The 17070-nt window shown below is 34.8% G+C and overlaps 1 protein-coding gene and 2 long non-coding RNA genes across 3 annotated transcripts; 1 reads left to right on the top strand and 2 right to left on the bottom strand.

The window, feature by feature from the left end:
- Nucleotides 1-5922: 5922 nt before the first annotated feature.
- On the bottom strand, nucleotides 5923-7737 carry LOC148158406 (uncharacterized). Its single transcript, XR_015763792.1, has 2 exons — nucleotides 7594-7737; nucleotides 5923-6954 (listed from the first exon to the last, which is right to left on the bottom strand). It is a non-coding gene; the product is annotated as an uncharacterized LOC148158406 (long non-coding RNA).
- Nucleotides 7661-15856, top strand: ormdl2 (ORMDL sphingolipid biosynthesis regulator 2). Its single transcript, XM_014985561.2, has 4 exons — nucleotides 7661-7762; nucleotides 8790-8963; nucleotides 11070-11221; nucleotides 15112-15856. The coding sequence occupies exons 2-4, from the start codon at nucleotides 8790-8792 to the stop codon at nucleotides 15245-15247; spliced, it is 462 nt and encodes a 153-aa protein (XP_014841047.1). The 5' UTR covers nucleotides 7661-7762; the 3' UTR covers nucleotides 15248-15856.
- A 366-nt stretch (nucleotides 15857-16222) lies between these two features.
- LOC148158405 (uncharacterized) lies at nucleotides 16223-17070 on the bottom strand. Its single transcript, XR_015763791.1, has 3 exons — nucleotides 16933-17070; nucleotides 16793-16879; nucleotides 16223-16357 (listed from the first exon to the last, which is right to left on the bottom strand). It is a non-coding gene; the product is annotated as an uncharacterized LOC148158405 (long non-coding RNA).

Below are 17070 nucleotides of genomic sequence, written 5' to 3'. Positions count from 1 at the left end.
TCTTATTAACTGTATTGTTTTTGTTTTTTGTTATCTGAATGTTTGTGTTTCCAACATGGAGACCTGTTAACCTTCCTATAATCTTTGGGACAGACCATAAAGTTTATTTATCTCTGTTTGTTGAACTTCATTGGTGTTTCAGTATTTTCCATTGACTTGAGGCTTTGCAGCTCTGAGGTTGTTCTTCATCATCTTCCAACTTCCTGTTATCTGAAGACGACGGTTTGGGTTTCACTGTCAAACACACATAAACACACATCCTGTTTATTTGGAAAAGTTAAAGGAGGTTAAAATTAGGCTTCTGGGATGGATTCAACCTCAACCAAACCAAAAAACCCCAAACAAATTTAATTGAACTCCACCAGGTTAGTCAATTAGAGCGGTCAAAGTATCAAACTGAAGTAAACCTGGTGGACGGAGGTGAAAACAGGATGTGGTGTCGTTTGCTTGGGGACATTTATGCAAATGCAGAACTGTAAAAAAGTATTGCTCCTCTGATTCAGATCATCAGACACATTTTAATATCAGACAGACGTAACCTCTGTAAATACAAAGAGTTATTTCTGAACCATGATTTATTTAATTTAATGGAAAATAGCTGCACAAATCAACGAGTTCCAGTGTGGAAATGACATTGCTAAGAAAATCCGACTGGTTTTATCACTTTTGGCAGAAACAAGCAGCCTCCTTCCAAACAAAGTGGGGCATTTTAAACTGATTATCTTTGAATCAGAAATTACAAGTCTAAAATTGTCCTTTTAGTTCTGATCTGAGTCCTTTGGACATTATTTTGTGTGTCTGCCAGTCTAATCAGGGCAGGAAAACAAATCCTTTTTACGACGTCACAGAGAAACGCCGGCAGTCATCGTCACTGACAAGAAAAAGCCCGATGTACTGGAAGCAGCAACGTTTTATTTCAATATTTAATTCCTGCACTGACTGAGCAAACATTAGTGTCACAAAAGCTTATTTAACAGGCATAAAGTGCAGGTGTCTGTAATAAACTAATTTTATGTGCATCTTGTGGACGGGTGATATAATTAGAGAGTCAGGAGTTATAATGTCATTTTTGTCTACGCCAATTTAAACAGTGACAAACTGGAAATTTGAATATGATGTTACCAAATTAAAGTTATATCTTCCCTCACTCATGCTGCCTTCGAAAATAAATGTTTGTTTTTTTAATAACAATAAAATCCGTGCCATAAAATACACTTTGCATATAAACTGTACAAGTTGAACCAACTGAAATGCAGGTTTTGCAAATCGATGAAGACGATTGGACCAAAAGTTCAGTAAACTGCTGCAAGAAGCTTATGGAGAAAGTTTGTCTGATTTAAAGGGGACATATGGTGCAAAATCCACATTGTGCCATATGTCCAATGTATTTTGTGCTTCCATTTGGGTTTCTAGTGTTTCTAAAAAAGCCCAAACGCGTTAAAAAAAAAAAAAAACACACGTCCAGCTGTTTTTTGACAATAAACCAATGTTTATTGTCAAAAAACATTGAGCCGTTTCAAAAACCTTCTTATTAAGCCAGGACAAACACAGTGTGGTTACCTAGAAACCTGAATGAAGCCCATCCTTGCTACCTAGCAACCCAAAGATCTGCAGCACATTTGGTCAACTGATTTTACCGCTTTTTGCACTGTATAATGGTCCAAGCACTTAAAAAAAAACACCCACCCTGACGTTTTTGGCAATAAGGTAATGTTTTTTTTGTGTCATAAAAATGGGCCGTTTCAAAAGCCTCCACAGTGTAACGTCACCAATCAGCAGGCGATGCCTGTTACCTAGTAACCCAAGTGGAGCTGCAAGCAACCCAAGTGGAGCTGCAGCACATTTGGTCAACTGGTTTTACTGCTGTATGTGCTGTACAATGGCTGCTGGAAAAGACAAACATTTTGTTGTTGACTTACCATCTAGAGACCACTTGCTGCATTCTTGTTGGTTGTGCAGGAGGCTGCACTTATGCTTTTCAAAGATGTACGGTTGTATAGTTGAGCATCTGTTTGCAGCCATTTTCACCTAGTGTTGGGGGTGGGGAGAGGACGTGGCCAGCAGTGTATTATTTGGATTTAAAGTGACAAGACGCCATAAAACAGCAGATTCTGAAAGGAGCTCACAATAGGCAGAACTGAGCAGAGTGAAGTCTCATCATCTAAGGATGATTTTGCAAAAATTTGATGAATATGTTTTGTAAAACTGTTCAAGGAAGCATAATAGGTCACCTTCATGGAAAGACAGTGAAGAGAAAAGGTTAACATTTATGAATGTGGAAGTGATCAACTTGAGGAATTAATGAAGCCGAAATTGCTTTAATAGCAGCGTTTTTCTCATCCGCCTCTCCTCTTCCTCTTGACCATACTCCAGTGTTTCCATTGGGTTGACGTCACCACGTTCAAGCGCTGATAAAAAACAGGTATTGGCACCTTTGGTGGAGTGGGCAGGTGCCAAGTCCTGCTGATAAATGAAGTCAGCGTCTCCATAAAGCTTGTCAGCAGAATGAAGCATGAACTTCATGGTCACTGTGGAAACTTCAATCTTGACCTCATCAACATGGACGGTGTGTTTCTCCAGAGTCTGGGACGTTAATATTCAAACAAGAAGATTTTGGACCACTGAGCAACATTGCAGGTATTTCAATTTAATTGATCTGATTAGGACAGTTCACATTTATCAATATTACCACAACTCATGGCAGTGTAAATATGCACAAATTAGCACAATAGCTAAATGTCATCCTTTGTTCTAAGACAAGCAAGGACAAAAAACAAAACACCTCACTATAAAATTCACAGGAGAGAACACAGTACACATAGTTCTAATAAAAGAATTAAAAACATCAACAAAAGAACATTTACACAAGAAAAAACTAATTAACAGACAGAAATAAGCATAGGAAGACATAAATGGTTACAAAACTGCTTCTCTTTCAACCAGTGCTAGAGTTTCATTTTTATAAATTATAACTGGTGGTGTTTTCTTGATAACTTTGATTTGTATTTTAATTGTACAAACTAAGCTAGCCAGGGTTTGTGTATTAGCAGATAGTTAGCGTCTGGGTGCAACTCAAACATTTTCCTGACAGAAAAGTCAGGGGAGAAAAAAAACTACATAGAATACATGATATTAACAAAATTTAAGACTTAAGTTAAACGTACTTAAGCTCAACTTACATTTTTAAATATAAATTTAAGCCATTTTAAGGATGTCGACACCTTTTTGTGTATATTTATCTTTTACAACACTTGTTCCTTCCACTCAATTTTTTATTAATCTGCACTTTGTGACCAGCCAGGTTCTTTTGCAAAGACCCACTAGTGCTTCCTATTCTGGAGGAGGATGGTAACGACTACGTATATTTCTGAGTAATATTTCTGAATTAATTTAGTTTTTTTATTGGGTTTGCATCACTTGTCTAGTCCAGAAATAAAAAAAAGCTGCAGTAAAACAGCTTTGGAGGCCTAAACAACCTCGAAATAAACAGAAACACGTGGTTGAAATATATTTCTCTATGCATATGTGAGATATGTTTCCCTTTCTGGATGTATTTGCTGAAATAGGTTAACTTTTTAAGATTTTCCTGCCTGGAAGAACTCTAATGCAGAAAAAAAGCCACTCACAAATCTCAAAAGCAACTGCTTTTATCACCAAATCAATTATTTTGACATTGATCCTTGGTGCAAAGTTTCTGATTTACATACATTTCTAAGTATCTTTTAGCAGTTTTAAGTTACAATAAAGTTTCTTAAATATGGAGGCTGGGGAGTTCCCAGTGAGGACAGACCAAGGCCAAAAATGTGACATTGTTTTGCAGAATGTGACAAATGTTTATCCTACTGTAATGACAACAGCAAACTACAGTTACTAAACACTGTCTGTCTCCAAAAAGTACACTGCATCATGCCAGGAGGAAGTCTTATTTTAATTCTGCACAGAATTGCAGCTGGGTTCAAAGAAACAGAAGCTTGGTTTGCATGAGCTCATCACACAGAAACATGTTTTCTGGTCAGATGAGGACAGTTTTATTTGTGCTGAGAGAAAAGAAGGAAGTCGGGTTCTGTCAAAGATAAAATACGGTCATCAAGGCTGTTTTCATCAAAAGGTGCAACAGAGGTTATGCTAGTCCTCATGCTGCAAACTGCTGATCATGTTTGAATAGAACAAGAATGAATGGATGAATATTTGAAATGTGAAGAACTGAAATGGATCAAACCAGAGCTTATTTTGCACAATGAAGTTTCACAGACATAGAGAAACGTCCTGAGTGTAATCCAGACGTTTCTCCAGATGAGAAATCTGCAAATACACTGCAAAAACACAAAATATTGCCAAGTATTTTTGGTCTACTTTCTAGTGCAGATATCATAGTACGCTTGAAATAAGATGTAACTGACCAGTAACTTTTCAGCAAGATTTAGGAGCTTGCTTGTTTTTAGTCAATAATTCCTTAATATTGATTAAAAAAGTGCTAGTTCCACTGACAGATTAGTTCACGTATAACATGGAAAAATGTCTTGTTATAAATTAAATAATCTGCTAACAGAACCAGTATTTATTTAATCAATATCAAGGAATTACTGACTTAAAACAAGCTCCTATATCTTGCTGAAAAGTTATTTCTAAATTATTTATGTCTTATTTCAATTGTAGCAAGATATCTGCACTAAAAGAAAAGATAAAACATTTGGTAAGATTCTGTGTTTTTCCAGTGAATAAATGTGACATAAGAACTGCAAAGATCATTGATTTCAAGAAACCAAATTTGAATGAACAAATCCTGTGTCTCCCTGAAAAAACAAAAATTATTCTTATATATGACATATTCAGTTTTAAAATAACTTTTTAATGTTGTCAGCATGTTTTTTTCTGACTGGAAGATTCAGTGTTTTTGCAGTGTAGTCTTAGTTTCTAAATCCAATCAGGTTGAATTAAAATGTATATGTACATTTACAAGTTGCTGGGGTTTCCAACTTGCATGAAAATACTATTTCTATACATGGATATTCAAAACTTACATCTGTGCATTGTATGTATATGTCTGCAAAGAAACAAACAGCCACACACACACAAACACACACACCTCAGAGTAATTTGGAGAGACCGTGGGAGGAAGCTGGGGTACTCAGAGACAACAGGGAGAACATTGACGTTCTTACTGCAAAGCTCCTGCGCAGCTTTTATAAAAAATAAAAAATGTGTTCATCCAATGCATTAAAGTTCATAAAGTGCTATTTGAAAGGAAAATAAGATGCATCAGTTTATTTAATAAAACCCCGGTCTGTAACGGCAGATGGCAGCTCACAGAGTTAGGGGTTATATCAATAACAGCTTTTGTTAAATTGAATAAATATAAAAATGCAAGAGTCAGCAAGCCTGTGTTTCTGGAGTTCCTGCAGATGTAAGCAAGAGATCACAACAATTAGTTCCCACATTACATTATTTGATCACTCATGACACTTCCTTATTAACTTATATGTTTTATTATTATGCTCTACTGGGAAACAATTTCATTACTGCTCGTAAAAGTTTGTATTTTTTTCCTTCCTTTTTAAGTGGATTCATTCCTTTCCACAATCCCCATATGCAGGAGGAATAGCTGCAAAATCAATGACTGGAGATAGAAACTACATTTATATTTAGGATTACGTTGAACTGTGTGTCAATAAATTATAAGGTTGGAGTGGATTGGAAATCGGAAATGAACTGGCTGAGTTTTTCTTTTAAATTGCATTCAGACAATGGTTTCTGTATTAATAAGCTGCATCAAATTAAATAATTGTAAAAATGCAGGAGTCAGCAGCGCTGTAAACAACTGATCATTGCAGTTAGTTCCTACATTACATCATTTGTTTTACATGTTACGAGAAATTATTTCCTCATTGTGTCAGTAATTGTATGTTTTCTTCTTTGTTTCAAGTAGATTCTTCCTTTGCCGAGAAAGAAACGCTGTTCCTTTGTTATTGCCTTCTTTGTTGTCTTTGTTTCATTTTGTGGAATGAAGCCCACATTGTTGTTTTCTATGTTTCCTATGTTGTTCTATTTCTGCTTTCATAAAATCGAAGGGGAAATCAGCTGTTGTATGATATCACCAGGTGAAATAGTCTTCTCAGCATTATTCTGGCATTGCATGAAACTTTATTGTTTACTGAAGGCTGAGTTCATGCTTTATTGTGTTCCTGTTAGTGAAAAACAGATCTACAGTTTTCAGGATGCAGAAATACAACAATTACAGTCTTCACATTTTCATTTCTTTCTGATTATTTGTACAGAGTTTTATATTAAGGAGCTTTGCTGCAGTTAGGGGTAGGACTGCTGCTTAAATTCTGACTGAAAAAGGTTTTGTTTTATTGTCACATCAGCACTTTTTTTAGGAAATGCAAAACAATTTTTTTTCACGTCTGCTATCTCTTGCAACCGTCCTTTGATTACTCAACTCAACAAGTGTTTACATTCGTACAGTTTTTCTGATTTCAAATAACATCCTGGTTGTTTGTAGAGCTTTTTCCACTTCTCGTAAATAGTATGTTGTTGTTTTTTATGCACAAATAAACATGCACATGTTGTGCATCATTTTAAATTATCATAGTTGTACGTTTCTTTGAATTGTGATGTGTTATTTTTAATAACTGCACACTTTTTCTTGAAATTACTGTGCAGTAAAATATCATTACTTCCATTTAGGTCTGATAACAAATTTAGTTCCAGAAGTTATTTCAATAAACAATAATAATGTTGTTTTAAGAGTATTGGCATAATAATGCAAGTACACCGTCTCAAAGATCTATAAACTTCAATTTCTCACAAACATTTAACACTGGAACTGGAAGACATTTTAAATATCCAAAAATAAATAATCAGGACAACCAAAAGAACAAATAAAATGGATACTAAAGTCTATGTAAATACAACTGCAATTTAAAGAAAGGGGTAGTTTCCATCCCGTATTTGCTAGAAAGAGAAACAAAAAAACAATTAATCAAATGGAAATTATCAAGCTCATTTTAATTTATTCTGAGATTAATAAATTTATTACTTATTATGACAGGCTTCTTCTATTTTTTTATATTTTTATTTTTGTGTAAATGCTCTGGCTTGCTTGTCAATTGAACTTTCCTGCTGAGGGACAATAAAATACATTTCTACTTCTTTTTATTCTTTTGAGAACTGGACTTCGGGACCCTGCATTAAATCCAAATAAAATCCAATGTATATGTAATTTTAATGTGACAAATATCTTAAGGACATAAATTTCACAATATAATGAAAACGGTTATTTGTGACATTGCACTGTTGTATTTTGATTTAATCGCCTTAAAGAGCTTAGAAGTATGTTTTACTGTTAAATGCAATGGGAGACCGTAATAAACTAGCTTACTTATACAATTATTATGTATTTTATATATTTAGAGTTAGAATACGAACACAAAATGTGTTCAGATTTTGAGGTCCCTGAAAGCAGCACCACGCACAAACGCCTTGTGTGTCTTTGGGAATTTACGATGAAGTAAAAGTATTTTTTGCTCCCACTCGGAAATATGTCCTGGATTAGTTACATCAGTTGTAACGATGTATTTCTACATTCTTCACCTGCTGATCGGACGCCTTTCAGGAACTGTGCAGGCTGGACAGTGCAGCACTTCTCACCGCTGCAGCCAGAGGATCCAGTCCCGACCAGACGAGGGCGGGGTTAATGAAGAAGAAGAAGAAGAAAAAAAAAAAATAGAAGTTTCCTGGTGACCTACGACAACACAGGAAGGTAAAGTTAGCTTAGCTTCGGTCTAAAGTAACGTTTTAACCTTCCAAATGCAGCCCGGATTATTAGAATAACTCATAGCGTAACCTTACTCAGAGTGAATATAAAGTAGGCCGCAGCTGTTTACGCTTAACATAAGTTTGATGAAACAGCTGGAAAAACCTGTGGATGTTAGCTGACGAATGTTGTATCCGTTTATGTCATAACGGTTCAAAGTTTAAAAAGTACAGCTACGGTTTGAATAGTTAAGAAATTATAATAATTGAAAGTACGGATTCATTTACAGTGGTTTGTACCTGCCTGGTTAGTGGTTAGCGGATGAAAACTGCGGCTAAGTATGTTAGCTTTGGTTATTTGGAGGCGCGTGTTTTTAGCACCGAGAACAATTTAACCGGGCGGGGTCGTACCCGCTGTAAAAAAAACACACACCCTAAAACTAATATTTTACATACATTTATTGGCTTTTCAGAATGTTTAACACAGATTCCATTGATAACATTTTATTTTATCAGTTCACGTCAAAAAGAAACCCGTCACATTTGTGTTTTATTACACATGACAAATATTTAAATAATGGATTCATCACATTTAAACGTTTCAGGCCTATTCTGATGAGGGGAAGACAATAAATGGACTCAATTAGATTGCATAGGACTGAATGATTTGCAACGTGCAAATGGCTTTTGTAAGAATAAACAAAAATGTAAATAAAAGTAACCCAATCTGAACTGAAATGAACAAGTTTTCTGCATATTTGCTAGGTTGTTGCAAAATCCTAATTGTTTATTATAAAATTAATGTTCTGTACTGTAACTAAGAGATTTCTTTTGGTAACTAAGAAATCTCTTAGTTACAGAACAGAACATTAATTTTATTTTTTTTAAGCTTGATACCTTAAAGAATTTGAAAAAGTTATAAAAAACATATCCTATGGCCAATTCCACTTCGCTTGATGACTAGACTGACTGCAGAGAGACAAATCTAAAGCACTACGACATGTTTTTTAAATTTTATTTTGTTTCCATTGTAGATGAATGTTGGCGTAGCTCACAGTGAGGTGAACCCCAACACGCGGGTGATGAACAGCAGGGGAATATGGCTCACCTATCTGTTACTGACGGTGGTTCTGCACATTGTTCTGCTCAGCATTCCTTTCTTCTCGGTGCCGCTCGTCTGGACGCTCACCAACGTCATCCACAACCTGGTCAGTCTGACACCTGAACACAGGATAGAAATTATTTGATCTGTTGATAGATTATTGTGTGAAAATCATTGTTCCCTTCCTTACTTCAGCTTCTTTCACAACATGCTATTGCTATGCTGAACTTTTTACATTTTGTCGTGTTACAACCACAAACTTCAATGTGTTTTTTGGGGGGTTTGTAGAAGAAAGCTTCTGGGTTTTCAAAATCCTTTACAAATAAAATCTGAAAAGTGTGGTGTGCATTTGTATTTAGTTTGTGTCAGTCAATACTTTGAAGAATCAGCTAATTTTACAGTTTTACCTGCAAGTTTTGATGGCATATTTTGTGTAAATACAAGTGAACTCTTGCTACTAGGTTTGGTTTTTTTTTCTTTCTATTTTTTATTTGTCCAGATGTTGATATTTATGCAACAGTTTCTTCCAGTTAGCTTCTATTTTGTTGCATGACAAAAAATGAAACTGAATAATTTTTCTAGGCATAGCTTATATTTACCGTAGATCTTGACGGATTTGTTTACGTTTATATTTTCTCGGTTGCCTTTTGTTTTTCCAGCCAGCCTTTATTTCAGGTGTTTCCCTCTCGCTTCTGTTATTTCACACTCATTCAGACCACATGCCAGCACGTGGCGGTGAACCAGCAACCCCCCTCGCTGCTACAAACACGAATACAAATAAATATTGTCACATGATTCGAGTAACAACTGCTGAAAAGTTTTTTTGGAATTTGGCCCTTCATGTTTTTTCCCCAAAAACGGTCTATGGAGCAACTTCCCTGTAATAACTTTAAATTTAAATGAAAGAATTAACACGAGAAATGTTTTATTTGAGTCTTTTGTAAAGTTTTCTGTAAATTTTCTGGCTTTTAGAAGTTGCTTGTAGATGCTCAAGGACAGTTTATGCACATTTAATGAATATTAAAGTATGTTGGTTTAAGCACAGCAAGTACTTTGAGTGTACTTGCATTAATTTTTTAATTATTATTATTATTTTACTAGTTGAAAAAGGTCTCAAGACAATATTATTGTTTATTACAATAATTTCTGGGACAATTTATGGTCCAGCAAAATGTTGTCTTGAGGTATTTTATTTAAAAATCAGTTTAATCAGACAGATTTCCAGTAGGAAATGTATCATACACATTTTTTTATTATAAAAAATTCCGGCATTGTCGTCTCGCTAAATTTCAATCAGTGTTAATAACAAACAAAAACTGACAGCATTATTGGAAAAGTTATTTTTACTTTTTTCTCCGAAGGCATCAATAAATAAATATCAGTAAGTTTTTAAAAAAGTAATTAAATGCAGTTACTGTGTGCAGCTTAGTGATATAAATCACATCTTATATCAAATGGGAATTTTTTTCAGGAAACATATTTATGGTGTTATGAAAAAAAAAGTTTAAAAAAAGTTTTTTTTTAAAAATCATACTTTATATTGTAATCACTATAATTTCAAATCAGTTACATATATTTCAGTTTGGTGCTAGTTACCAAACAATGTAGTCAAATTGAGACTATTATTCAAATTAATTAAAAAGTTTTGGTGACTTGTCATGACGTGTCATTCGGTAAATAATGACACTATTAATGCAGAGTTGACTCTTTTAATGGACTTTTAATGCTAATTTTAATAAAACTTTGCATTAAAATGGTAATTATTGACCAAATAATGGACTTTTAATGCAACTTTTAGTGCAACTCTGCATTAATAGTGAGTGACACTTCATGACAACAGTTGTAAACATTCATAAAGACTCCTTCATGTTTCTGACTGTTATGTCATGTCAGTCTTATGCAAACCCCTTTAAATTAAGTGCAGCTAAAGTTTTTCTCAAAGGAAACAGCAGATTGCATTGAGTTATTCACATGTAGAGATGGTGGACAGTCGATTGCATTTGCAGCATGTTTAAAGTTTTGGCTCCTGATTGAGTTAGGCTCTCCAAATGTACAGAAACTCTCAGGCTAATAACATTGAAATTCCTCAGCTTTTCAACGTTTAATTAAACGAATACAGTTTTCTTCCCCCTTTGGAGTCAAACTGAGCTTCTGTTTCGAAATAAATGTGTTTGTGATGGGTGACAGACGGCTCCTGTGCTCCTTTCTCCAGGCGATGTACCTGTTCCTGCACACAGTGAAGGGCACTCCCTTCGAAACTCCAGACCAGGGCAAAGCACGTCTGCTCACGCACTGGGAACAGATGGACTACGGCGTCCAATTCACTTCTTCACGCAAGTTTCTCACCATCTCACCAATTGTTCTGTGAGTATCTCTTACCGGTAAAATGCAAAAATTTGTTTTTTGTGCCAGACACAATTTCACTTTCATTTTGACGACCCAATCAAATCCGTCGGTTATTTTATTAATTGTTTCCTTGAATGGACGTATCCCAACAAAGGGCTGCCAGTGTGCTAACTGATGGGGATGTTGAGATTAAATTAAACTTGGGAAAATTCTGAAATTCTGGGAACAATTTTGGGGGAAAACCAGAAGGGGAAAGCAGGGCCCTAAAGAAGCTTGGACAGTAGATGAGTAACAGAAAAAAACAGCAGAGAGAGGATTTTACCAACATTAAAATTAGGGCTGCAGCCAGCAATAACTTTAGTAATCGATTATTCTGGTGTTTAATCAGGTACAAAATTGGCAGATTTGGCAGAGTTTTCATTTAACTACCTAACCCTTTTTGTACAATATTAAAATAAAATATTTTAATATTCAGTTCCTTTTTTAAATGGGAAAATAAACATTTTATTGCCTAAAATGCAATAACAGAATATCTGAAAATTTGTAGCAACAGCTAAAAAAAACTCCTCAAACATCAACATGTTACCTCAATACAGTTTAGTGCTAATTTGTTGATTAATTTTTGAAATTACTGATTTTTTTTTACCAAGTGAACTTAAAACTATTCCAGTTTTGGGTAGAACATATTTACAGACACATTTTTTTAAATCTTAAATGCAAAATGTTTATATTTTTAGAAACTTTTGCCTCATTTATTCATTTAAGTATATTGTTTTTTTCAGCAAATACTCCAGTTAATGCTTAATTGATTACTAAATCAGTTGGCGATTATTTCAATAATTCATTAATCACGATTAATCTGATTAATCGTTTCATTAATCCACAGCCTTTGCGTAATACTTTACAGATTCAAGTCTTTCAAGAAGTACTTCTAACATCAACATGATCTGTGTTTCGGATTCATCGATTTAATAATTAGACTTTTATTAGATTTTTATTTTCACAGTTTTTTTTATTATCTGCTCGGAGTTTGTCGTTCTTTCAGCAAATTACCTTTTTTGAGTCTCTATACACCGGTTAATGATTAATCGATGAATAAATTAGTTGACGATCATTACAATAATTGATATAGGCTGATAGTTATCATGCATCGGTAATCTAAACCAGGGTGAGCAAGTCTCGTTCCACAGCCAGTATGCTGCATGTTTTCAGTCACACAGCAGGTCTTGATTTGCTGAAATCTGTATATTTTAGTGGTTCATACTAATTAAACTCGACCGCAGTCAGACTTCTGTGTGAACGGTTTACAACCCCAAAGTGACCCACATGCACAGGGGAAGAACGTCACACAGCGGCGCACAGTTTACGGAAGTAGTAATGGATGCTGCCATTTTCGGATCAGTTTTAAAGGGAACCAACAGCATCGTCACAACATCATAACAAAGCCAGGAGAGCTCATGAAAAGAAAGCACAACTTATAGTAACGGCCTTTAGTATTGATTGCAGCTTCTGTAGAGGAATTAGTTTGAGTGTGCAGTTAGTTGGGATTGTGATGCACTTCATGTAGCTATAGAAATACGATTACAGATTATGACTTTAAGTTAGTCCACTTGGCCTGTCAGGAACAAATTTTACTGGGCGATGAATTGACCCAGAAATTTTTGCAATAAACAATAATGTGGTTTTGAAACAATTTTCAAGTAATATATTGATAATGGCATAATAATGGAAGCTCTCAAAGACCAATAAACTGGAACTGGAAGGAATTTTAAATCTCCAAAATAAAACACAACAAGCAAAAAATGGAAATAAAAACCACAAACCAAAACCACAAGTAAAATTGATTATCTGTAAAAAAAATATTAATGATCAAAATGGGAATTATAGAGCTTATTTTAATTGATCATGTGTTTAGTTAATTGCTTACAGGGTTTCCCCAAGAAAACCTGCTAAGCCGGGTGCTCAGGGCGCTACGGCAGTCATCCAGCCACCCGCCGTGTTTTTGAGTTAAACAATGTTTAAAGTTGACAGGACATTTTAAAATATAATTTGATAGTTATGCATTTTTGGAAGACTGGAAGAATAACACCTAAACACAAACTATAAAGTCTTTAAAAAAGGCAATCATTAAAAAAAACAACTAATAAATAAACAAAGTTAAGTCTGGTGGCCCGCCAGGCTTACAGTGAGGGAAACTCTGGCTTATTGCGGCAAAACCGCGAGAGGTGTAACTGTTTTACTGTTCTCTTATTTAAAAGAGAACATATTTTACTCATACTGAGATAAATGTAGTTATAACAAGTATTTTAATCGCGTTTAACGAGACGTAAAACTTTCTCAATTAAAGTTTGTTGTTTAATTGAGAAAGTTTTCTCATTTGAATGAGAAACGGCACCTGAATTTATATCAAATCTCTGGCAGTGAAACGCTTCCGTAATCCGTGACAAAAATATAAAAATGCATTTCCTTTTCCTTTTTCTTCTTTTCCTCTTATTAATTCATTTGTATATCCTCCTCTTTTATGTTTTTCTAAAAAAGCAACCTGCTGTTTTTAACCTTAAATTCTGTGCATTTTGTGAGGAACAGGCAGCAGATGACCGATCAAACACACTTGGTTGCATCGAATGTACAAGAAAAAAAGTGTAATTTAAAGTGGATTCATGAAGTCACCAGACACACAGGGGAATGCACCTTGTAACGCATCAGGTGTTGGTGTAATGTTCCCAGTTTGGGTCAGCCATCACATGTGGGCAGCTGTCGGTTTGTGTTCACACCTGGCTTTGACATTCTCCCCCACACGTGTGCTGAGTTACCTGCTCGATGCAAATCAGCCGACTCTACGTCACAGCCAGCCAGCCGCTGGGCGCAAACAGGATGTCATCAAGACTTTGACTGTCGCTGTAGCATCAGCAGAACATTCAGCAGGCTCTTCAAAGCATGCATGTAAAACTGTGTAGGTCTCTGAGTATCAGGGGAGACAATAACGGTTTTATTTCTTAAAGCAATGATGATACAGATGTCTGTCGCAATAAATCAATGTGACAAAGTTAATTAAAACAAATGCTAAATTTTCATTTGAATGATTTATTGCTTTTTTCTTTTCTCTATTTCTATCAAAACTGAATGACAAAACTCTCCAGTCTGGTGTTTTGGACTCAACTATCCTTTTTTTTTTAAGGTCAATTGCGTTTACAGACTTCATAATTTATTTGATTTGTTGTTTCTGTTGTTTTGTTTGTTTTGGATATTTAAATTATCTTCCAAATGTTTCTTAGAAATTAAAAGCCTCTTGGTCTTTGAGAATGTCTTCTTGCAAATTGATCTCAAAACAAAAATATAGTAATTTATCGTAATAACTGAGACAATTTATCGTCCAGCAAAATTTATCATGAAAGAATAACTGGACTTCTTTTTGGAAATTAAATTAAGCTGCTGATTTTAAATAAGACTGATTGAGATCAGGATTTTTTTTTTATTTTTTAGATTTTTATTCTAATCCCAGCTTCCTGACATGCAAACGTATTCACCTCTCTGTTTCCTTTAGGTTCGAACCACAAACTTCATCCTTTACTAACATCATTTTATAAAGAAGCACCTAAAGACATTGTTATACAAACAGGCTTTTTATTAACCTTTTATGTCAGTTTTTATATTCTTGATTGTTTGTCTTTTTTAAGCATTTTGTCATTTTGTCTGTGATAGATGCTGTATAAATACATTTTACCTACTTATTTACTTATGATCCATAATTTTCCTTCTAATTCACAACAATGCGCTACAAAAACTCACTAAAATAAACTGAATGAGTTTTAGTACAGTGACAAAATGTGGAAAAGTTCAAGGGGTATGAATATTTTTGTATATTTCGTTGCATTCGAGTTAATTCTGACCCGTGTTTCCCTTTGCAGGCACATTCTTGCCAGTTTCTACACGAAATACGATGCAACGCATTTTTTAATCAACACATGCTCCCTGATGACCGTCCTAATCCCAAAGCTGCCGCAGCTTCACGGAGTACGGATATTTGGCATCAACAAATACTGACGCACCCTAAAACCAGGACTTTATCCACAAAAACTGGACTTATAGTTGTTCTGCTCCTGCTGAACTGTTTTCTGAGTAACAGTTTGAGGAGATGAAGATAAAAACTGAGGAGTACCCTGAACGCCTGGAGAAACTGAATGCACTGTTTCATCAAAATGTTTCTCATACTAAAACTAGATCCGTTGCTCGTGTTTTTGAAGGTTAAAAATGCGCTGGTTTTATTTTGTGATGTTTGTTCACCATTTTTCTTTTTCTTTTTGCACTGGCTGCAACTGTGTAAAGCTGAGTTTATTTGCCATAATTATAAACCAGTTTTTTCTACTCAATCCAGCATGCATTTACATGCCTTCAATAAATATTTTACTGTGATATACAGAAAAAAGTAAAGTGGGTATCATCTTAGAAACCTGCCAGCTCTAAACACAGGACAGGATTTTGTAGAATCCACTTGGTCCAGGGTTTCTACAAGTTTCACAAACTCAAATTTGAGACTTTTTAAGACTATTATGAATGGATTTTAAGACCTGTAGGAGAACAGAAATGTACAAAAGAAAACTGCAAATAAATAAATCGAACCGTTTGGCAACAGAAGTGAGCCAATGGCAAGAACGAATGTCGTCCAGTCAACTGCAGATAAATAAATTTCTACTTACCCATAATGGATGTAAAAAAGCTAGCTAGCTGATTAGCAGCTAGTTATTAGCTACTTATGGTTGTTACCACTTTAAATCATCGTAATGCAGTGAAGATGTCTGTGCACATCTCAGTTTGTGTAGCAGTAAAATCCTGCAAGGAAAATGAAAACTACATGGAATGAGATTAAATAGTAATGCCACAACAAATTTAAGACCGGCGATTAACATATTTAAGGCCAACTTATTGTTTTTCAATCAATTTAAGACATTTTAAGGTCTTTATTTTATATTAATAAATTTAACAGAGTCCTCTTCATGCTGTTAGATGACATTAAATCATTTAATCTTCTTTTGGGATAAATATATTATTTTCAGGGTTTATGGAGGTTTCACCTACTCAAATTTAAGATTTTTTAGGACCATGTGAATAAAATTTAAGACCTATATCACAAGAGATGTATGAAGGGGACTAAAACTAACATTTCTGGGATCATTTTGTGGCACTTGGCAGTAGCTTTGTGCTTTTCACATGTCATAGAGCCGTCTTCCATTAGCATCTTGTTACTGTTAGCCTTAACAGCTTTGAGTCACAGAACGCAGTGAGTGAAGATTTCAGAGCAAAAGTCTTGTAAGAAAAAACAGAATATATTACAGTAATTAGTCCTACCACAAGCAAAATTTAAGACCTCTGATTGATGTTTTTAAGGCCAACTTATTGTTTTTCAATGAATTTAAGACATTTTAAGGCCTTAATTTTATATTGATAAATTTAAGAGAATCATCTTCATGGTCTCAAATGACATTAAATCTCAAATTTAAGATTTCTTTAGGACCATTACGAATAAAATTTAAGACCTTTATCACAAGCAATGTAAAAAAAAAAAAAAGATGGGGCCAGGGGGAACCAAACCTAAAATTTCTGGGGTCAATGTGTGGCACTTGGCAGTAGTTTTATGGTTTTTCACATGGCATATGGACATGTGAGCAGGCCATATGCCTTATGAGAAGGCATAAGGCCATGCGAGAAGGCTGTATGTCTTCTCGCATGGCCTTATGCCATGTGTGACATCTTCTTTCATCATCAGTGAGTGGAGATGTCAGTGCAAAAGTCCCATAAGAAAAAAACATAGAATATATAACATTAATTAGTTCTGCCACAACAAAATTTAAGACCTGTCATTAATGTTT

The sequence above is a fragment of the Poecilia mexicana genome, unplaced genomic scaffold (assembly GCF_051168715.1).
Source record: "Poecilia mexicana isolate PSO_F unplaced genomic scaffold, ASM5116871v1 scaffold_7, whole genome shotgun sequence".
NCBI classification, from domain to species: domain Eukaryota; kingdom Metazoa; phylum Chordata; class Actinopteri; order Cyprinodontiformes; family Poeciliidae; genus Poecilia; species Poecilia mexicana.
This window is presented reverse-complemented; position numbering and strand designations above follow the sequence as displayed.

Coding starts and splice junctions, on each gene's coding strand:
- ormdl2 (XM_014985561.2), top strand. CDS start 8,790: ATGAATGTTGGCGTAGCTCACAGTGAGGTGAACCCCAACACGCGGGTG. Junction 8,964..11,069: donor CCAACGTCATCCACAACCTG/GTCAGTCTGACA, acceptor TCCTTTCTCCAG/GCGATGTACCTGTTCCTGCA. Junction 11,222..15,111: donor ACCATCTCACCAATTGTTCT/GTGAGTATCTCT, acceptor TTCCCTTTGCAG/GCACATTCTTGCCAGTTTCT.